The 23,054-nt window shown below is 32.9% G+C and overlaps 4 protein-coding genes across 4 annotated transcripts; 2 read left to right on the top strand and 2 right to left on the bottom strand.

Annotated features, from left to right (window-relative positions):
- Positions 1-4,352, top strand: LOC149637827 (uncharacterized). The gene is made up of 3 exons (XM_089850737.1): positions 1-258; positions 2,855-3,094; positions 4,206-4,352. The coding sequence occupies exons 1-3, from the start codon at positions 1-3 to the stop codon at positions 4,350-4,352; spliced, it is 645 nt and encodes a 214-aa protein (XP_089706863.1).
- Positions 4,353-4,417: 65 nt separating this feature from the next.
- Positions 4,418-5,145, top strand: LOC149637826 (uncharacterized). The gene is made up of 2 exons (XM_089850736.1): positions 4,418-4,899; positions 5,017-5,145. The coding sequence occupies exons 1-2, from the start codon at positions 4,567-4,569 to the stop codon at positions 5,143-5,145; spliced, it is 462 nt and encodes a 153-aa protein (XP_089706862.1). The 5' UTR covers positions 4,418-4,566.
- A 14,937-nt stretch (positions 5,146-20,082) lies between these two features.
- Positions 20,083-21,222, bottom strand: LOC149637825 (uncharacterized). The gene has a single exon (XM_089850735.1). The coding sequence runs from the start codon at positions 21,220-21,222 to the stop codon at positions 20,083-20,085; it is 1,140 nt and encodes a 379-aa protein (XP_089706861.1).
- A 383-nt stretch (positions 21,223-21,605) lies between these two features.
- LOC149637824 (uncharacterized) lies at positions 21,606-22,139 on the bottom strand. Its single transcript, XM_089850734.1, has one exon. The coding sequence runs from the start codon at positions 22,137-22,139 to the stop codon at positions 21,606-21,608; it is 534 nt and encodes a 177-aa protein (XP_089706860.1).
- Between the last annotated feature and the right edge of the window lie 915 nt (positions 22,140-23,054).

The raw sequence follows: 23,054 nt of genomic DNA, 5'->3' as shown, positions 1-23,054 counted from the left end.
ATGGAATCTCGGTCACCCATGTCTTTGAGATCCATGGCCATTAGAGCCATGTTAGTAACAATGGAATTCGTTTTAGCTAATACGGAGCAAACCATTAATGATATTAAGAAAACAATTCCACGCCAACTTTGGGGAGTATCTGAACGGGTATTTTGGATAGCAGCTATTGGTGAACGAGGAAACCTGGGCGAAGAGGATCTATATCCCGAAGAAATACCAAATTGGCTTTGGATCACAGAATCAGAAATTGAATTCGAAGTGGATAATCGCTTGACTTTTGCTCAATTCCAAGCTACGCAAAGGAATAGAGTTACCATCCCTTTCTTTTTATCGGATGGGTACCACCACATAGAATATGACTATTTTTTAAAAACATGGAGAAAAGGTGAAAGGAAATGCCAACGTAGAGTTTGCAGAGACTGTTTTGTCTTTTTTAGCGATATGGACGAACCAAATACGAAATATCTAGCGGTAAAAACTCATACAGTAGTGCATCGAGACCGAGGGGGAAACCACTTGTGAAATCAGGTGTACAAAATTTTTGAAATCACAATTGAAGTCCATAAATTGTTTTTGAAGTCTCTATAAATCGCAAAGTTTAGTTGAAATCTCGGAAGTCTTAGGAAGTCCCTTGGAAATCGCTTGAAGTCATTCGAAGTCTCTCGGAAGTCTCTTGAAGTCATATGAAATCCCTTTGAAATCTCTTGAAGTCTCTCTGAAGTCAAGAGAAGTCATTTGAAGTCCCTTTGAAATCTCTTGAAGTCTCTTAGAAGTCATACGAAGTCCGTTGGAAATCTCTTGAAGTCAAATGAAGTGCTAGAAAAATCCCTTGAAGTCTATTGAAATTCCATCTTTCAAATTTCCTTTTCTTCAAATTTTATTTTCGATAGTCTTGATCAGGGCCGGAAATAAGCACAGGACACTGGAATTTTAAAATGTGCCATAATTTTGTTAAAAACTAAGGGGGTCACTGGACAGTTTGACCAATAAAATTTTGGAAGTTTTGATAGCTTGACTATGGAGATGTGTTACTATTGCTGCACACTACAGTGGACAATGTCCTATAAATTTTCCAGTCAAACAGGGGGGCCCTGATCTTGATCCCTCAATTTTCGGCCGTTTTCGGAGGTGCAATGCTACCAGACTCTTGAGCCAGACACTCTTCCCCAGAATTTTTTCCTTTTTGGACTAATCATTCCGTTTTCAAAGAATATTCGTAAAAACAATATATTTTTGTTTGTGGCGAAGTTTAATTGGCTTAATTTAAACTACTATTTAACTAAATTGGGAACCTTCAAAATACAGCATACAAGCAGCCAATTTAAAAATTGTGTCTTCTAGTTCTCTGAACTATGAATTCGAGTATGAATCAGACATAATCAGTTTCAAAAACCTGAGGGGTCGGACGTTTTGGAAAAAGTGTACGGGATTTCGAAATCCAATTTGATTTCTTCGGATTTCGTTTGATTTCGTCGGATTTCAATTGATTTCGTCGGATTTCAATTGATTTCGTCGGATTTTGTTTGATTTCAAAATTCGATAAAATCCAACGGATTTTGCAATTTTTCCCGTGATTTCCTCGGATTTTTTCCATGATTTCGGCAGATTTTGGGATATTTCAATTGATTTCGTTGGATTTTGTGATTTCTTTTGAGTTTGGATTTCGTGAATTTTGTAATGGATTTCGCGATTTCGTTACTGATTTTGTGATTTCGTTACTGATTTTGTGATTTCTTTACTGATTTTGTGATTTCTCTACTTATTTTGTGATTTATCTACTGATTTTGTGATTTCTTTACTGTTTTGTTATTTCGTTATTGATTTCGGATTTTTTATGAGATTTCTTAAGTTGGATTTCGCGGGTAGCGTACGGGATTTCATGAATGACCGACCCCTTGCAAAAACTACTGCCCAAGCGCTCACTGGCGTGATTGAGTTTGCTATGCCACGACAACAACTTCTTTCCGTAAATAGCGGCCGATCACCCTAGATATAGTAAAACTTACATATCTATGCCGATCACGTGATCATATTTTCCCGCGTGAAATGTCGCAGAATTCTTGAGACATAAGCGCCGATCACGTGATCATATTTTCCCGCGTGAAACGTGGCAGAATTCTTGAGACATAAGCGCCGATCACGTGATCATATTTTCCCGCGTGAAACGTCGCAGAATTCTTGAGACATAAGCGACGATCAAATGGATCAGTATACTATCCGGGCTTGTATCTGCGCCATATAATTCTGCATAGATAATTGCTTTCGGTTGCTCTGCACCTTAGTACTTAATAGCGAAGTACATAGATATTTTTTAATTATTACAATTTAATGAAGTCTTGAGAAAAAAATAGAAATCGGCTATAGTCTATAAATTCTATTGAAGTCACTTGAAGTCTTTAAAATATGTTGAAGTCACTAGAAGTCTTTACAAATTCTATTGAAGTCACTTGAAGTCTCTAAAATGTAATGAAGTCACTTGAAGTCTATAAATTATATTGAAGTCACTTGAAGTCTATAAAATGTAATAAAGTCACTTGAAGTCTATAAATTATATTGAAGTCACTTGAAGTCTTCATAAATTGTATTGAAGTCACTTGAAGTCTTTATAAATTATATTGAAGTCACTTGAAGTCTATAAATTATATTGAAGTCACTTGAAGTCTTCATAAATTGTATTGAAGTCACTTGAAGTCTTTATAAATTGTATTGAAGTCTTTATAAATTATATTGAAGTCACTTGAAGTCTTTATAAATTTTATTGAAGTCATCTGAAATCAAATACAGTTAGTGAAGTCTTTGAAGTCAAATGAAGTCTATGATAGTTCAATTGAAGTCATTTGAAATCTGAAATCAGGTGTACAAAATTTTCTTGGTGGTTTCCCCCTCGGAAAAAACCCTCCACTTGACTTTGGACATGTGGTCTAGCCGGCATCGCCAATCGGTGATCGGCATAAGATGTCAATATATAAGCAAAACTTGGCAACTACGAAATGTTTTGATCGCCTTTTCCCACTTCCCTGGAAAACACAGTGGAGAGGCAATTCTAATGAAAATTCGTCACGAGTTGGCGGAAGTGGGAATTGTGCCATCCCAAGTAAGAACAAGTTGGGAAAACCAAAATATTACCTCTCCGTGTCAAGAAGATTATATAAACTTAAGTATCCAATGAAAACGTTATTATGTTTCTGAGTTGGGGTTTCCCATTTTTGTTGTTGTTTTGAAAAATATATCGCAATGCACGGGCTTTGATAGATATAGGAGGCAATGAATGAAATATATACAATGCACGGGCCTTGATAGATATAGGAGGCAATGAATGAAATATATATACAATGCACGGGCCTTGATAGATATAGGAGGCAATGAAGGAAATATATCGCATGCACGGGCCTTGGTAGATATAGGAGGCAATGATAATCTCTCTCTTTGCACGAGAGGTTTATCTTTAATATTTAAATAAATATAATTATTTTTAATTATTTTAATCTTCAATAATTAACATTAATAATAGTTAAATCGTTTAAAATAAAGTTATACCTATTATCTTCTCAAACTTTGCTAATATTGACGTTTAAAGTGAAGGGTACCCCTCTTGCCGGCTTTATTCAAATTTGGGGTATATATACGATTCGTTTCCATTATAATAGTAAGGAAAAAGCGCAATTGCGAAAACCTTTGGTGGCGATCCCACCTTAGGGAGGCTAGACGTTTCTCGTAACCCTAGCTGATCGCCGCGTATATCCTAAAACCAAACGATGATAATGGAGTAGAAGCCAATGATACAGATTGGTGTCTATGTGGAATAGACGGAAGACCAGTGGATGGTGGTGTTAGAAGCCAGTGTAAGTGCAGACTGGTGTCAATGTGGGATTGACAAAGAACAGAAGATGGTGATGATTAGAAGCCAGTAAGAACAGACTGGTGTCTGTGTGGGATGGACAAAGACCAGAAGATAGTGGTGTGAGAACTCAAGTAGAGGAGCCATTTCCGTGACTGTGAAAGCAGTTCGGAGATGGCGAACACGTTTGCTCCGATACGCAAACTGCGAACGCGGTCACGTGGGTGTAACAACGAACAGACAGACAGACAGACACACAGACACACACACAGACACGGCCGTTACAGAACCTCTCCTGGACTACGTCACACGGAGAGGTAAAAACTCTAAAATTTTTGTGATTAAACTAAAGCATTTAAATATTTAGATTTCTTGTGTCTGCGCCGACAATGCGTCCAACATAACAAGAGCGCTGAACATGGTGGACGTTTTCCCCGATAAACAGTGGCTTGTTCAAGAAGAAGATGAAGCCGGAAGTTACGGCCGAAAAAGAGATTGTTTTAGACGAACGTAATAGGGATTAATGTACTCTTAAGGGTAGTGTGAAAAAGAAAGCATGAATTTTTTTCTCATCGATAATCCTATTTATAATTATTAAACCTATCTACATAGTGAGAGATAATATGTGCGAATGATTTTAAAACCAAAATAGATTCAGATTTATTTGATTATCACAGTTCAGTGTCTTTATAACCTTCAAATCGTTAACTCTTGCAGCATGGGGTGTAATGGGTGCTGAGTTTGGGCTGACGCAATACACGGAAATACCAGTACCGGATGAAACTGATAGTACAGACAGCTTCGACTATTTAAATAAGCCGGCATCTTGGGAAAGGAAAAGATGCATAGCGCATACTCTTCAGCTTGCTATAAATGATGCGCTAAAGAACGACACAGTGGCCAAACCACTCCTAAGTCGCCTCCAGTCGTGGATCAATTTCTTTCGCCGTTCAGCAAAGTGGACCGAAGAATTAAAACCTAAAACCGGAGGTCTGGACCTAAAACAAGCCGGAGGTGTGCGATGGAACGCCATGTTTTTCGCCCTGGAGCGATTTGTTAAGGTAAGTTGAAATTTTCAAATAGAAGACAAATGAAACTGGAGGTCACATTTTTATCAGGGAAGATTTTATGATCAGTTTTATGTAGGTTTCTTAGCCCAATTTTTGATCTAATTACAGGATAATATGCTAGAAGGCATGACCCATGTTTTTTCTAAAGCAAAGAAAGAAAAAATTAAGATGTCTTTTGAGCTTCCAACAGAAGAGGATATGAAAATGAAGATGCAACTGAGCTCGTCGAAATTTTGAGGCCGCTTAAAAATGGCACAGATTTTTTTCAAAAATCTGGTTTGATATCTTCAAGTGTAATCGGAGGCTTGCTAACTATCTTCAAGGAGACACATGAAGTTGAAGCAAAAAAATTTGCAAATTTACAATCCTGTCGTTTAAAAAATTTAGAAAAAAGATTTGCAGATGTTCTAGCTGACAATATATATATATATATATATATATTGGCTTCCTTGTTAGACCCTAATCAGAAAACCTTACTTTTCGACAGTAAGTATTTTTTGATGATTTATTACGAAACATGTCTTACTTATAAAGCTAACTGTTGCATCGTTAGAGCAACGATTACTGTCTGGCAAACGTAGAAATTCTTCCAATTTGGTCTCGTTTGAATCGATTGAATCGTTTGCACTTCTCGTCTGTCTCACGCTATCAGAAAAGGATACTGATTTTTACTTCAGATATTTTTTCACACTAATTGAATCGTGTTTTTTTCTAGGTGGCTATACAACCCCACCCTGGGATGAACAGTACCCCAAATTTAAATGCCCAAGTAGGGGAATGGCTGAAAGTATTTTACGAGAGGCAATGTTAAAAGAAAGAATTAAGGATACTGCGACAGAAGCTACGAGCCAAGAGGAAGTGTATTCGCCTTTCAGCTCGCTGGGACTAACCACATCTGCTGTTGCCACTACTGTGACACCTATACACTAAATGCAGCAATATGTTTCTCAACCAAGGGCATGCATGGGCCTAGTTCATTTCGGAGGCTCCGTTTACACTCGCATTAATAATTATAAATTTTGCGGTATCGTGCATATTATTTTTTACTTGGTTTTTACTCATTCCTCCGTGTGGTTATGAAATCTAGCTTAATTACAATAATTGATCGTTCTTTAATGAAAAAGTCAGGTAACATAACATTAAACCTTAAATAAGACGACCCAAAGGCTGCGCTAGTAATAATAAACACATCGTACCGTAAAAAACAGGCGTACATAAAATATATGTGAATAGCCCCTCGATGCGCTACCTTTAATGGTTCTAAAATAATTACTTCAATTTTTTTTACTATTGCTTTATATATAATAGGAAAACGTGAGTGAGTAGCCCAACGATGCTCATGGTTTAACAGTGGTAAAACAAAATACCCGTAAAAGAAGAATAGGTCAACACCTTGTTTTTGAAAATCAGAAAATTATTGCGCTCGTGACTACTAAAAAAACCAAAAAATCACTTTTCGACTAATCAAAATCCTCGCGTCACGTGACATTCTTTAGATGCATCACATAGCTCGCGTCATTTGGAAACGAACCCTTTTTGAAATTTTAAAATCGGTTCAGCCGTTCAAAAGTTATGGCGTAAAATGTGACTGGATTTTGGTCACAAATTAAGCCTAACGTCCAAAAGATTGTTTATGAAAAGCCAATGAAGCCAAAGGCGGGTAATGTTATTTCAATGGAAAAAGGAAAACACAAAAAAAAATTGCTTTTGAAAAATATTATAAAATTGAGTAACTAAAATAAAAATTTATTAATTAAAATAAAAATTGATTAATTAAAATTAAAATTGATTAAATCAAATTAAAATTGATTAAATCAAATTAAAATTGATTAAATCAAATTAAAATTGATTAAATCAAATTAAAATTGATTAAATCAAATTAAAATTGATTAAATCAAATGAAAATTGATTAAACCAAATGAAAATTGATTAAACCAAATTAAAATTGATTAAATGAAATTCAAATTGATTAAATCAAATTCAAATTGATTAAATCAAATTAAAATTGATTAAATCAAATTAAAATTGATTAAATCAAATTAAAATTGATTAAATCAAATTAAAATTGATTAAATCAAATTAAAATTGATTAAATCAAATTAAAATTGACTCATTCAAATTAAAATTGATTAAATCAAATTAAAATTGATTAAATCAAATTAAAATTGATTAAATCAAATTAAAATTGATTAAATCAAATTAAAATTGATTAAATCAAATTAAAATTGATTAAATCAAATTAAAATTGATTAAATCAAATTAAAATTGACGCATACAAATTAAAAATGATTAAATCAAATTAAAATTGATTAAATAAAATTAAAATTGATTGAATCAAATTAAAATAGACGCATACAAAATAAAATTCATTAGATCAAATTAAAATTGACTAAATCCAATTAAAATTTACTAAATACAATTAAAATTGACGAAATCCAATTAAAATTGACTAAATCCAATTAAAATTGACTAAATCAAACTAAAATTGATTAAATCAAATTAAAATTGATTAATATTAATTAGAATTCATGAATAAAAATGGAAACTCATGTGTAAAAATTAAAATTCGCAGAAAAATCTTTAAAATGAATAAAAAATTAAAATTCAGGAATGATAATTAAAAATCATGTTAAAAATTGAATTTCATGAATAAAAATTAAAATTTTTGAATTAATTCGCGGAAAAATAGATATCCATGAATGATAATAGAAATTCATGAATGATAATAGAAATTCATGAATGATAATAGAAATTCATGAATGATAATAGAAATTCATGAATGACAATAGAAATTCATGAACGATAATAGAAATTCATGAATGATAATAGAAATTCTTGAATGATAATAGAAATTCATGAATGATAATAGAAATTCATGAATGATAATAGAAATTCACGAATGACATTAAAATTTCATTCTATGATAAAAATTAAAGTGCCTTTTATGGGGGCGCTCTAGCCCCCATAAAAGGCTTTTAAGAGTGTCATCTTACACGTTTCAGTGTGTCGCCTAACACGTTTAGCAGTGTTTTATAAAGGTATTACGAATTTCTTTGTTAATTTAATTTAAAGGATAAAAATATATTCTTTCATGAATATCATCTTAAAATATAAGTTTAACAAATAATTTTTTACTCTAATATTCAAACATTAATGGAAATGAAAGACGTTATTTAAGAAGTTCGCAAAATAGTGTAATTTTTCCATTTTTAATTTCAAAACGGTGTTTTAAAAGTTTTATATTTTACACTTTCAATTGGCCACAAAAACTCAAGGCCAACGCTTTTGGGTGTTTTACGGTGCATAAAAAGTGTTTTCTTAAATTACACTCATTTAACACGTTTTTAACACTTCCTTTTTCTAGAGTGTGTATTTTATAACTGAAAATTACAATACCTGAATCAGTCTTTCATTTTATCAAAGGATTCTCACATCGAAATGAAAGAGACTAATTTTGTTTTCAGCAATGAAGGGGCTTGTAAGCCTCCCCTGCAACAAAAATCAACTGCGGGGACAGTACGAATTTTAACTAGCTGGACGGTTTTTTGGATCGCCTGATTTGTGACTTTAGACCCTACCCTATAGTGCGAAATGTCCGCCCAGATAAGTGTCCTGCTATCCCAACGTTTACTACGGTTGATTGCAAAATGCACTTAATGGATACAAAATCGGTAAGCGAATGAACAAGAAATATGCAATCAAATGGTCAGAAAATCCGCTGGCGAATGGACTCAAGTCTAGTGGACACGAAATTGGTAGTCTAGAGGACACGAAATTTGCAAGCAAACGGTCAGAAAATCGGCAAGCGGATGGACACGAAATCAACTGGTAAACGGTTATGAAATCGCAAGGTGAATAGACGCAAAATCGGCTTGCGGATGGACAACATATCGGCTGGGGAATGGACACGATATCGGCTGGGGAATGGACACGATATCGGCTGGGGAATGGACACGATATCGGCTGGGGAATGGACACGATATCGGCGGCGAATGGACACGATATCGGCCATCGATCGAAAAATTAATTCGGAGGCCCCATTCGACCGAACTCCCGCACTTTTGGCGACTTTCAAAAAGTGGTAAATAGCTTCAAATTACTGCACTTAACGAAAGTGTTCATTGCTATTTAATCTCCGTTAATATGGAGTAGCAAAGAGTTATATTTTCAAACGATTTGAAGGCTTATCTAAATATAAGGGAAAGATGAAATTAGCCATATTCCGTAACATTTTCTTTGATATTATTGTAAAATCATGCTTATAGAGATAAATTTATATTTAAATCTGGGTAAATTAACATGTTACAGTTAGTTGTTGAGATATAATGGATTATTAAAGAAAGTTTTGCTTGTAGTTCAAATTTTACATCAACAGAATCGTGGAACTTTAGTGGAGAATAAGTTTCGTTATTATTTGGATTTTCTAAACCTTTATTTCAACCGAAATCCAACACTTTGGGCCTTTCACGAAGAGTGTGGGAGTCGTGATCACTTGACGAGCATGCCGCTATCCATTGGCATTAAAGGAAACCACACATTTCCATAAACGTTTATCATTTAAATAAAATAACAGAAGTTTAGAATGAAAAACGGAACAAATTGAAGAACTCAAACGTTGACATGATATAGATACAATTCAGATAAATTCCAACAAGCTCGACGACGTTGGGAACTCAAAAATAGAGCAGCCGGCAGATTGTTCCATTACAAGTCTAAATTTAGCACGCGCGAAGCTTAATATATCGTAACTATTGGACAGTCTGATTTGAGTTCTGAAATAAGGAAGTCATAGACTTATTATGGGAGAGCCAGGAGAATGTCTCATTACAAGATAAAACCAAGGAAGTCAGGGACTGAAATAAGGAATAAAATTAAAACAAATGACACCTAAAACATCTAATAACAATACTAATAATAATACTAATAATGGATATCAGATACTGAAATGTAGAGAAGCCGGCGGACTGTCTCATGACGATCGTCATTTCAGTTTCAGTCTGGTTATGAAACAGTCCGCCGGCTTCTCTATATTAAGCCTCGCATTTTCAGTTTCAGTTTGGTTATGAGACAGTCTGCCGGCTTCTCTATATCAAGTCTCGAACTTTCAGTTTTAGTCTCGTTATGTGACAGTCCGGCTACTTTGTATTAAGTGTGGCGCGTTCAAGTTATACTCTTGCTTAGTTAAACGTGCGAGACTTAGAGAAGCCGGCGGACTGTCTCATAACCAGACTAAAACTGAAAATGCGAGACTTAACATAGTCAAGCCGGCGGACTGTCTCATAACCAAACTTAGACTGAAAAGGCGAGATTTGATATAGTAAAACCAGCGGACTGTCTCATAAACAGACTAAAACTGAAAATGCGAGGCTTAATATAGAGAAGCCGGCGGACCGTCTCATAACCAGACTAAAACTGAAAATGCGAGACTTAACGTATAGTCAAGCCGGCGGACTGCGGACTGTCTCATAACCAAACTTAAACTGAAAAGGCGAGATTTGATAAAGTAAAACCAGCGGACTGTCTCATAAACAGACTAAAACTGAAAATGCAAGGTTCAATTTAGAGAAGCCGGCGGACTGTCTCATAACAAGACTAAAACTGAAAATTCGAGGCTTAATATAGTCAAGTCGGCTGACTGTCACATATCAAGATTAAATCTTGATCGTTACAGAGTTAAAATGGAGAAGCCAGTGGACTGTCTCGTAACCATACTAAAAATGAAAATGCGACTCTTAATACAGAGAAGCCAGCGGACTGTCTCATAACTAGAATAAACCTGAAAATGCGAGACATAATATTGTCAAGCCGGCCGACTCTCCCATATCAAGATTAAAACTTGATCTTGCCAGAGTTAAAATTGAGAAGCCAGCGGACTGTCTCATAACCAGAGTAAAACTGAAAATCCGAGACTTAATATAGTGAAGCCGGCGGAATGTTTCAAAACAAGACTAAAACTTGGTCGCGCCTGATTTAATATAATCTAGAGTAAGAAAAACAGGCTAAATTTAGAGCATTCGGAAGACTGTCAACCAACTTATAAAATTAGTAATAATAATGGACTGTTTACATTATTGCTTTTCGGCTTGTGTTTACGTGTATTATCAGTCCCGGGTTTTTAGGACACCTAGCGAACACATGGACTGTTAAAAGACTGTACTGTGGAGCCCATGTGCTACTGGGAGTAATTCACATGCCTCACAAATAAACCTATTCAATTTTACGTAGAATACAAATTTGAGGTATAGCACAAGTATTTGAAACAAATAATTAGTCATAAACAAAGCTCATACTCCCATTAGAGCGGATAAATAGTCGAATTGCAATAAATTTTAATTAAACAAGTGCGAAAGCATGTTGTTGTATAGAGTTAACAAAATTTTAATTGGATTGAATTGAATTCTTGAATTTTAATTATTATTAATATTGAATTTTAATTATTATTAATATTGAATTTTAATTATTATTATTAAATTTAAAATTATTATTATTGAATTTTAATTATTATTTATGAATTTTAAATATTATTTATGAATTTTATTAATTATTTATGAATTTTATTTTCAAAAAATCTTATTATAAATAACTGAATTTTAATCAAGCAGTTTTAATTTTATTTAAAATTTTTTAATTTTAATCAATAAATTTTATTATTTATAACTAAATTTTAACCAACCAGTTTTAATTTTAATTAATCAATTTGAATTTGAGTTGATAAATTTTAATTTTACTTTAAATTAATCAATTTGAATTTGATCTAAAAAATTTCAATTTGATTGAATCAATTTTAATTTTACTTTAAATTAATCAATTTCAATTTGATTGAATAAATTTTAATTTTACTATAAATTAATCAATTTCAATTTGATCTAATCAATTTTAATTTGATTGAATCAATTTTAATTTGATTGAATCAATTTTAATTTGTTGAATCAATTTTAATTTGATTTAATCAATTTTAATTTGATTGAACCAATTTTAATTTGTTGAATCAATTTTAATTTGATTTCATCAATTTTAATTTGATTTCATCAATTTTAATTTGATTTAATCAACAATTTTAATTTGATTTAATCAATTTTAATTTGATTTAATCAATTTTAATTTGATTTAATCAATTTTAATTTGATTTAATCAATTTTAATTTGATTTAATCGATTTTAATTTGATTTAATCAATTTTAATTTGATTTAATCAATTTTAATTTGATTTAATCATCAATATTAATTTGATTTAATCATCAATTTTAATTTGATTTAATCAATTTTAATTTGAATGAGTCAATTTTAATTTGATTTAATCAATTTTAATTTGATTTAATCAATTTTAATTTGATTTAATCGATTTTAATTTGATTTAATCAATTTTAATTTGATTTAATCAATTTTAATTTGATTTAATCAATTTTAATTTGATTTAATCATCAATTTTAATTTGATTTTATCAATTTTAATTTGAATGAGTCAATTTTAATTTGAATGAGTCAATTTTAATTTGATTTAATCAATTTGAATTTGATTTAATCAATTTGAATTTCATTTAATCAATTTTAATTTGGTTTAATCAATTTTCATTTGGTTTAATCAATTTTCATTTGATTTAATCAATTTTAATTTGGTTTAATCAATTTTAATTTGATTTAATCAATTTTAATTTGAATGAGTTAATTTTAATTTGATTTTATCAATTTTAATTTGATTTTATCAATTTTAATTTGATTTTATCAATTTTAATTTGATTTTATCAATTTTAATTTGATTTTATCAATTTTAATTTGATTTTATCAATTTTAATTTGATTTTATCAATTTTAATTTGATTTTATCAATTTTAATTTGATTTAATCAATTTTAATTTGATTCAATGAGTTTTAATTTTAATTAATCAATTTTTATTTTAATTAATAAATTTTTATTTTAGTTACTCAATTTTATAATATTTTTCAAAAGCAATTTTTTTTGTGTTTTCCTTTTTCCATTGAAATAACATTACCCGCCTTTGGCTTCATTGGCTTTTCATAAACAATCTTTTGGACGTTAGGCTTAATTTGTGACCAAAATCCAGTCACATTTTACGCCATAACTTTTGAACGGCTGAACCGATTTTAAAATTTCAAAAAGGGTTCGTTTCCAAATGACGCGAGCTATGTGATGCATCTAAAAAATGTCACGTGACGCGAGGATTTTGATTGGTCGAAAAGTGATTTTTTGGTTTTTTAGTAGTCACGAGCGCAATAATTTTCGGATTTTCAAAAACAAGGTGTTGACCTATTCTTGACATTCACACTTAACTAATAATGTCAAAAATTTTGCGATACGACGATCCATCATGAAAATATCGTCGATTGAAAATGATCCGAAACTTATTTCCGCGACTGTACATAAAATCAGAGTGAACAGCCCCTCGATGCCCTAACAAAAATAATAAAAAAAGAACCCTCGATCAATATCCAAGGGGCCACAAGCTAGTACTTTCTTTTGCTTTTAAAATTCAATTTGTGGAGAAATACACGAAACTTTTTATAATAAACACCGCCTTAAGCCCATTCTAAATGTAACGTCAGTATATACTTCCTTTTGCTTTTTAAAAATTTCCCTACATTTTTTTGGATTTTTAAATATGGGATAATGGGAGTAGGATTGAAATCTTGAAACCCTTATTTATTGTCGACGAGTGAGTAGTGACAGGAATCTTAAAGGAAGCATTAAACCTTCCATATAAACTAAGGCGATACAATAATCCTGAGCCTCTCTCTCGCTTTAAATATATCGAGCAAACGTAAGACAAAAGTCACAATTCTTAACCTTACTAGTACAATTAAATGCAATGCTTAAACTTTCTATTACAATCACCATACTTATTTAAAGGTATAATGAACTAAGAAAAGTATTTTTTTCAAACTTGGGGGCGAGTATCCCCCATGAAAGGTAGTAAGTCTGACACAGGGCACTGGTTTGATTAGAAGCGTGAGAAATCAAACAAGGCGGTAAATCTCTTATAAAATCATCAATAAATATTACCAATGAAAGAAAATTATCATTAGTGAATAGCTCCTCGACGAGCTGCCTTAAACAGTGCTAAGATGATTACCCTTATCTTCTTCTTTTATGTAATACTTAATCCTAATTCCGTTTAAAACCAGCAATGAGTTTTTAGTGAGTAGCCCCTCGACAATTACCAGTAATCCAGACCCAACACTTAATCCCCATTCATTTTATATAACCAATGAATCCTTATCCCCTTTCAAAGGCATGAAAATGACCAAAAAAAACTGAAATTTTCATTAGTGACGCGCGTCTTTAAACTTTAAACACACTTAACGTTCAACTGTACAGAAAGTTTTAGTTTACAACATATGCCATTGCCTAGGCGTGCTTATCTCATCTTCTATGTAAGGCAATATTCAGCCGTGCTGGATAGTTTATTCCCGAAAATAATTTTACTTGCACCGTCTCTTCGGAAACCATGAAACTATATTTTTTTGAGGATAATATGCTACTAAATTTAGTTTCGAATTATTATGTATTCCTATATTATCATCTATCTTGTTACTCTGTTAATAATTTGAACCTCAAAAATATGGGTTTTTCAAATTCTATTATTTCAATTTTTATTTCAAAAAATGTCGGCGCAAATATACTTCTTTATTCAACATTTCTTAACTTTCAACCTCCTCAAAAAAAGAAGGATGCTTAGATTCCGAAGGTGGTGATCTTCTTTCTAAAGAAGGGACTCTCCCTTCTCTAACAGCCTACCCTCCGTTCATAGTAGGTTTCCTTTGAAAGAAGGTAAACTCTCTTTCATAGGCAAGCGCCTTCTTTTCAAAGAAGGAAAAATTTTCTTCTAAGAAGGGGGACCTACAGTTAAGAAGGGGACAAACCATTTCCTACCCTAGACCGTCAGACTCTCTGAGTTACTCAGCCCTTTCTTATCAATTACACTTCTAACTATTTGACGGGGAAGGGTGGGAAGAGAATTCTTAAAGCAGCTTCTGAGAAGGAGGAACGGGGTTTAGCGGTGTCGCCCTCTACCTCAAAGAAGGGGAAGATTGGAAGCAAGAAGAAATCGCGAAATGCCCACCACTTTCTCCGAAAAACGAAGAATTTTGGAATAGAAATCAAAATAACCTCCTGGTGTTGGATGATTTAGCTTCAGAATGTGGTAACAGTAAAGAAATAGCAGATATGTTTATTAAGGGGAGTCACCACTATAATACCAGCATAATTTTAATTTCACAGAGCTTATTTAGTAAAAATAAAGAGTTCAGATTGATTAGCCTAAATTGCGTTTATATTTTAATATTCAAATGTCCCAGGGATTCATCGCCAATACAATTTTTAAGTAGGCAAGTTTTTCCTAGAAAAAGTCAGTTTCTAGTGAAGGCCTACGCCATTGCTACTGAAAAGCCGCACTCGTACATTTTGATTGACTGTCATCAAGCCACGGATGAATGTCTACGAGTTAGAACAAATGTCCTCCCTCCAGATAAATAAATATGTACGTATTTATCGACGAATAAGAAAGAGTGACGGTGCATTTTTAATCTATTTAATACAATGATGCTGCCGGTCTCACTTCGTAAGAAATACCCCTACCTAACTTTGCTTAAACGAAGCAATAAAATTCAAAGAAAACACATTCTAAAAAACAGTACCAAAGATCAATTAAAGACGCTTTGTAATATTTGTTTTAACATTACACACGGCGGGATACCTTTGACCTGCAAACTAAAAAATCATTTAAAACGTCACAGGAGAGTTATAAGGCTATTGGCTCAAAAGTCTTTGCCATTAAGTAAGAAGCGTCAGTTGATGATTAATCAATCAGGCGGAGCCTTTTGGCCAATGTTACTGGCTAGTATTATCCCTAGTGTTATCTCAGCTATAAAAAGTTTAACATGAAGAAAATGGTTTTGGTGCCAGCCAATACCATTTTGGACCCGGTGGATAAAGAATTATCTGAGCTAGATCAAGAAATGCATAACATTCTTCGAAAGTCCGGGTCTACAGAAACTAAACTAAGAGAATACTTGGAAACCCTGCTAAAATATTTAAATATGAAGAAACTAGTACAACCCATTACCGTAAAAACTGTATCGGCACCTCCTACAACTTATCCAGCGCTACTTTCTACCCCGGTGGTTTCTACTTCTACCGCTACTTTACCCATTACTACGAGCCTAACAGGAATACACGCAACTACCCCCATTATGCCTACCGCTTCTGCACAGGGTTCCACCATTTTTCAAGCACCACCTAGCGGGTCCACCTTGACATGGCAGCCATTTACGGCTACGGCTATAGCGGCTAAGTCTCCACCACCCAAAAGAAAAAAAACTCTACGTAAAAACAGCGTGGCTCAATCATTAGATGAATTTAAAAAATTTCAAGAACTATATTCGCCTCTTCATTCTAAACGTAAAACCAGAAAAGATAAAAAACTGTTGTACCCACTACACTATGGAAAGAAAAATTTAAATAAACGTTTTTTTATTGATTGCAATATTTATTTTGATGTTTCAACAAATGATTACATAAAAACAATAGAACCAAAGCTTCATTATACATTAAATCATTTGGTTTATATAAATCTTGAATAATAACGTTTAGATTATAACCGTAACAGGCATTAACTAGATAAAAAATACAATGTAAACCGCATGTTAAAGATAATGGATATTGAACAGGTACAGGGTTTATAAACCATTCTTTAGCGTAGACATAAAGATCGCTAAGATTATAATAAGAGGGATCATTTCCATAAGAATGAAAAAAGTTCCCTACATTATTATTTACATATATAGCTAACCAATGAAGTCCTGGACTCGATGAAGGTTCCGTATTTAGACAAAAGCAATATTTAGCTTGCTTTGGCGGTAATGGTTTTTGATCGAAAGCAAATACACCGAGGAAAAAAGGTCTTGTTACAGGTTCACACGTTAAATTTTCGATTATTTCCACCGTATTCATTATCCCGATGGGTTATAAATCACGGTACGATCTTTAGAAATAATAATTTCAGATTCGAACTCGGCGTACACTATTACAGTTACGTTATGGACTAGCGGAGATTTGAAATTCATAGATATTCTTAGGCTTCCCTGTTTGTTTCTTTACAAATGTTCAGCGCCCGCTTGTTCTTCCGGTGTAAGATCGAACGCGTACAGAGCGATACCCTCTTTAAATTCTTCGAAGGTAATACAGTTTCCTTTATTACTTTTGAACAAATCCAAGGCCGTATAGTTTGAGAGGTACTCTCTGGAATACTCGTTAACGGCATAGTGGGGTGTAAACGGAGGATTGGGATATGCTTGATTTCCAATTGTTAGTGCCAAGTAGCTTAAATTAAAATGATTGAATTCAAAGCTATTCAAATCTAGGGCTCCATTATAGGCCGTTGTTCTAACTAAGCCGATAACTACGCGTGATGGTTGTCTTTCCATAAAGACATTTTCTCGTATAATGTCAGTGGAACCGCTACTGATGGAGAAGTATTTTAACACTGTTCTGTTAATTGGATAAATTACATTGTGCTTTTCGTGTACCATCGCCTGAGCTAACATAATCTCATTATTTATTTTAATCTTTTTTATAAATAATGTAACATCGTCAATTTTAATTTTAAATTTAGGATTAAGTGCTGCTGTAGATATAATTGCAAATTCATTAACTGACTTTATGAAGCGAAACCGTACATCAATATTATTAATGAGAAATCGACTCATTCGACATACATCCAAATGTAAATCACCCAACATATCAATGCGTTTCGAAAGGGCAGCCCGATCTCTTCGTTTCAGCATTCCATTCTTGTCGTTGTTTGACGCGGGTAAAAACATTTTACTAGCGTCCACAGGGTCATCTTTGTAATACATTTTTGAAGAAAGATAGGACTTTTTGGCACTTGTACCATAGTTTAAATGTGTTTCAAAAAATGCCAAATATGGGTAGGCATTCGTTGATGTATTAACTTGCGTATCTCCAAAAAATACGTCAACTTGACTAAATAAAGATGCGTGTAATAAATTTGTAGGACCAACGTCCTTGTCTTGGGTAGTTAGAGAAGATCCATCCTCCTTAACTAGTTTGACTCGAACTTGCAATAAGGTTTTAGACAAATCCATAAAGACGTCATTAGATCCAGGGATAAAAAATTCAATTGGTCCATCATCAGAAAGCGAAGCCAAAGCTTTATACATAGCATAATCACTATTTTCTATGTTGTAATTTGTTGGTGGCTGCGCGAACAAATCCAGTTCAGACATCATTCCTTCAACCATTGTTATTTTTAATCGAGAAAATCGGTTTTCATTCTTTTTCTCTTTTTTGATCGCTTTTTAGGCTTCAGCTTTCTGCGAAGTCCTTGCCCAGTTTGTTGTTGAGCCAAGTGTTGGCTAGCCTTTTGTAGTAAATTTGATCCTGCTTCACTCAAATTTGATTTCAATGATTCTCTTAGGTTTCTTCCTGCTACGAGATCCCCTGCTATTCTCGACCCCGTTCTGAGAGCTTCCCTACCTAGCACTTTACCTGCTGGTCGAAATATCGGTGTAATAGATCTAATTAAACTTTTGAAGATGCTTCCGAGTCCGTTTCCTCTTTGAAATACAGGCCCCCGGAAGTGATTAAGACCATTTCCGATTTGGATTAAGTAGTAGTTTAGATATATGTTACTTCGTGACATGCTTGAGAATGAAATGAAGTTTTATGACGGACTTGTTTAATTTAAACATAATATTTTCTCCGAAATCTGTCCTCATATCAATTTCGATCATTTCAAATGATGGACATCTTAAAGGGTAATAATCAATGTTTTGAAACCTATGTACAGCTAATCTAGACGATTTACCATTTATTATTGGTATAACCCTCAGAAGAGGGGCATAAACGTCACCAACCACTTGTAGTAGAATTAAATTTGTATATATATACAAACTAGCCGTACCCTTGTCTATATCGGCTACACTTTTTCCACTTTCATCCATAAGGGGTCTATCCATTTGGTCCATGTGAAACCCTAATAGTCTACCTAGACCAGACTGATTTTTGTTAAAACACAAATAATAGTTATTTTCACATTTTACGTTTACTTTTCCGTCGGGATTAAGCTTAATTACAAAATTACTACTGTGTTCTCGAGGAATTGCGTGGCGCATTGCTTCAATAACATTTTCAATATGGTTATACTGGCCGGGTTGAATTTGCAGAGTAATTTCCCTTGGATTCGTTGGGCCTTTTCTTTTTCTTATATATAAAAAATTATTGGAACTATTTAGTTCTAGAGGATCGTCTTTCTTTCTTTTAATCAGTTCTTCGGGAAAAGTGTATCTCTCTTTGATCCAATCCATGAAGGGTAAGCCCAAGATTTTACCCATTTCTTCCGGTATTTGAACTTCATATCCATTTTTAGCTCTCAGAGCGCAAAAAGCCTTCTCATTGTCATCACTGTAGGTGATAAACATATAAACCGACCGTCGTATTTCGGGGGGTATGGCATTATTAATAGATTTAATAAAACTCTTATAAACATCGTATTCGTCTCCACGCAAGTTTCCCGCGACAAGTTGTATCTTATACTGGTCCCAGCTGTTTTCAGTATAGTCATGTACTCCAGCATTGAAATATAAATACTCGCCGGATACATTATCCCAAGTCTGGGGTAAAAATGCTTCGGCAAGCCCCACATGCCAATTACCAACTAAGTTTAAAGGAGCTGGTAACTGAACTTTAAAATGAGATTGCGTGTTATACGGAAAGACATTCATAGAAGCCGAACTTACGACTGTAACATAAAATGAATCGTTCGACATGGTTAACTAGATTAATACGAATTATTTTTGAAATAAGTGCTGGTACTTCATGGAAAATAGTTTATTTAAAACTAAAATTTAAAAATTATTTTCGGGAGCTTTCGAACCGTGGTTCTTCCTCAGCCGTACGAATTATTTTTGAAATAAGTGCTGCTACTTCATGGAAAATAGTTTATTTAAAACTAAAATTTAAAAATTATTTTCGGGAGCTTTCGAACCGTGGTTCTTCCTCAGCCGTACAAACTTAAAATGAATGTATTACATTTCCATATCAACAACAAAAAACATCATTACCCCATTTTTTTAAATTTAAACGCCCCCATGCGTTTATTTTTACTGTTCCTTCGTCTAAATTTAAGCTACCCCTATCTCTTATGTACGCTGCTTCTTTAAAGCATCTCTTATACCACCCCCCTCTTGACATAATACCTTTACTGATTCCCAATCTATTTCATGCTTCTTGTTATTTTTTATATGTATTGCTAATCCGTTATTTTCTGTTTCCTTTTTTACACAATTTTTATGTTCTGTTCGTCTTTTTCCTAACTGTCTTTTTGTTTGGCCTACGTATTTCTCATTACACTTGCATTTAATTTCGTAAACTACCCCTGTATTTTTTAGTTTGTCTATTTTAGGTCTATTTTTTACTAATTCTGTTCTAAGGGTGCTGGTTGTTTTACTTACTAATGTTACATTGTATTGTTTTAATTGCCTAATTGTTTTTTCCGTAATACCTTCTAGATAAGGTAGTGATATAACAAATTCCGGTTTTTCTTTTTTACTGTTATTTTTCACTTCGTGATTATTAAATATGCTATCAACTAATTGTTTGGGATATCCGCTTTTTATGAATTGTCCCTTAAACATAGTCTTGTCCTTTACAGGTTCGTCTGACAAACGTTCAATTCTATCCTTAAAGGATTTAACAATACCAATTTTAATTTTTTTTTTGTTATGTGCCGAATTAAAATTTAAAAATGATTTTGCATGGGTCGGTTTTTGATACATGGAGCATATACATATTTCATTATTATGCTTAATTAAGATATCTAAGAACGGTAAACTTCTATTCTCCTCTCCTTCAAATGTGAATTGTATATTTTCTAACGTTTTATTTACTATATCTAATAATTTACTGGTTTCTAAATTTTTACTTTTGATTAAAAAGATGTCATCCATGTATCTCCTCCATAGTTTTATATAATCCTTAATACTGGTTTTTTGTAAGATACTCCCTTCCACGTGTTCCATAACTAAGTTTGCTATAGGTGCCGATAATGGATTTCCCATTGCCAGCCCATTTTGTTGCGAATAATAATTGTCCTCGAACAAAAAATATGTACTTGATAAGCATATTTCTGCTAATTTTATGATCGTTCCTATACTTAATGTGGTTCTTTCTTTTAAAGTTAAATCTGCTTTTAGTTTGATTTTTAATACATTTAAGGCTAACGGGATTGGTACACTACCATATAAATTCACTACATCTAGACTGCATATCTCATCATTCATATCTAATTTTTGTTTTTTTATCTGTGTTACAAATTCATCTGAGTTTTTTATTGAATATTCAGTGTTTCCTATTAAGGGTGCAACTATTTTAGTTAGTATTTTTGCGCAGGTGTAAGTGGGGCTATTTATCGACGATACTATAGGCCTAATCGGATTATCCTTCTTGTGGATTTTTATCAAACCATAAATATGGGGAACTTTTAAAATTGGTGGAAAATACCTAAATTTCTTGTCCTTTTCTATTTCGTTATTCCTTATAGCTTCATTTATAATCGCATGTATTTTTTTATCTATTTTCTCTGTGGGATCGCTTTTTAATTTGCAATAATCCGTTGTACGTATTACTTTCAACATTTTATCTGAATAATCTAGAGCGTTAAGTATTACCACCTTTCCCCCTTATCAGCTTGTACAATTTTTAACGATTTATCATTTTTTAACATTTTTAAAGCCTGTTTTTCATTTTTACTAAGATTCGTCCCGTTTGAAGTTTTTGAAAAGTTACTCTTAACTAAATTTCGTATGTCCTGTTTTATATCCTCTCCCAATTCTAATCTTCTTAATTGTTCTTCGGTTTGCGCAAATACATCTAATATATCCGTTCTCTGCTGAATTAACCCGAAAGTCAAACCTTTGGACAAGAGGTTTAGTTCTCCCTGAGATAAGTTCCGCGATGATAAATTTACCACATTATTTGTTAGTTTATCACTATGTTTTACATTCTGATTTAATTTTTCTAGCACTAATCTATTGAACTTGTTTATCAGATTATTTTTAAATTCTTGAGATTTTATCTTCTCAAATCGTTCTAGTTGTTCTAGTAAATAGTGATAGGTTTGGTAGTCCATACCCCTAGTCCATAATATCTGTCGTTGGTAGTTCCTTAATGATGTCCCGTCTTCTGTGTCTTGTGTCATTGATGGCTTCTTTTAGTATTGCTTTATTTAGTCTTGTAGTCTTCCTCGTAATTCGTTGTGATGTCAACACCGTTTTGCAGCGTAAACCATATGGGGTAATATCGTTTTCCTTACATCGATGTAGAAATGTAATCTGGTTACTTGTCTTTGCAAGTTTTTCCGTTAAATGTCTAATTCTATAAAATACCGACACGCTTATCCTGTCGTTAATATAATTATAAATATTAAAATTCCGTTCCATGGTAAAAACTTTATACGAATTATTTCTGAAATAAGTGCTGCTACTTCATGGAAAAAAGTTTATTTAAAACTAAAATTTAAAAATTATTTTCGGGAGCTTTCGAACCGTGGTTCTTCCTCAGCCGTACAAACTTAAAATGAATGTATTACATTTCCATATCAACAACAAAAAACAATATTACCCCATTTTTTTAAATTTAAACGCCCCCCATGCGTTTATTTTTACTGTTCCTTCGTCTAAATTTAAGGGACAATTCATAAAAAGCGGATATCCCAAACAATTAGTTGATAGCATATTTAATAATCACGAAGTGAAAAATAACAGTAAAAAAGAAAAACCGGAATTTGTTATATCACTACCTTATCTAGAAGGTATTACGGAAAAAACAATTAGGCAATTAAAAAAATACAATGTAACATTAGTAAGTAAAACAACCAGCACCCTTAGAACAGAATTAGTAAAAAATAGACCTAAAATAGACAAACTAAAAAATACAGGGGTAGTTTACGAAATTAAATGCAAGTGTAATGAGAAATACGTAGGCCAAACAAAAAGACAGTTAGGAAAAAGACGAACAGAACATAAAAATTGTGTAAAAAAAGGAAACAGAAAATAACGGATTAGCAATACATATAAAAAATAACAAGAAGCATGAAAAAGATTGGGAATCAGTA

Source organism: Phalangium opilio, unplaced genomic scaffold (genome assembly GCF_054372755.1).
Source record: "Phalangium opilio isolate 3A_F unplaced genomic scaffold, DU_Popi_V2 ptg000094l_1, whole genome shotgun sequence".
Classification (NCBI taxonomy): Eukaryota; Metazoa; Arthropoda; class Arachnida; order Opiliones; family Phalangiidae; genus Phalangium; species Phalangium opilio.
The sequence above is the reverse complement of the archived record's forward strand: the minus strand, read 5'-3'. Positions and strand labels throughout refer to the sequence as shown.

Bases quoted from the DNA above. Each gene is read 5' to 3' on its own strand.
- LOC149637826 (XM_089850736.1), top strand. From the start codon at position 4,567: ATGGGTGCTGAGTTTGGGCTGACGCAATACACGGAAATACCAGTACCG. The intron at 4,900-5,016 runs GTAAGTTGAAAT...ATCTAATTACAG, and splicing joins CCCTGGAGCGATTTGTTAAG to GATAATATGCTAGAAGGCAT.
- LOC149637824 (XM_089850734.1), bottom strand. From the start codon at position 22,139: ATGACACAAGACACAGAAGACGGGACATCATTAAGGAACTACCAACGA.
- LOC149637827 (XM_089850737.1), top strand. From the start codon at position 1: ATGGAATCTCGGTCACCCATGTCTTTGAGATCCATGGCCATTAGAGCC. The intron at 259-2,854 runs GTGGATAATCGC...ATCTGAAATCAG, and splicing joins AATCAGAAATTGAATTCGAA to GTGTACAAAATTTTCTTGGT. The intron at 3,095-4,205 runs GTAAGAACAAGT...TTAAATATTTAG, and splicing joins TGGGAATTGTGCCATCCCAA to ATTTCTTGTGTCTGCGCCGA.
- LOC149637825 (XM_089850735.1), bottom strand. From the start codon at position 21,222: ATGAATGATGAGATATGCAGTCTAGATGTAGTGAATTTATATGGTAGT.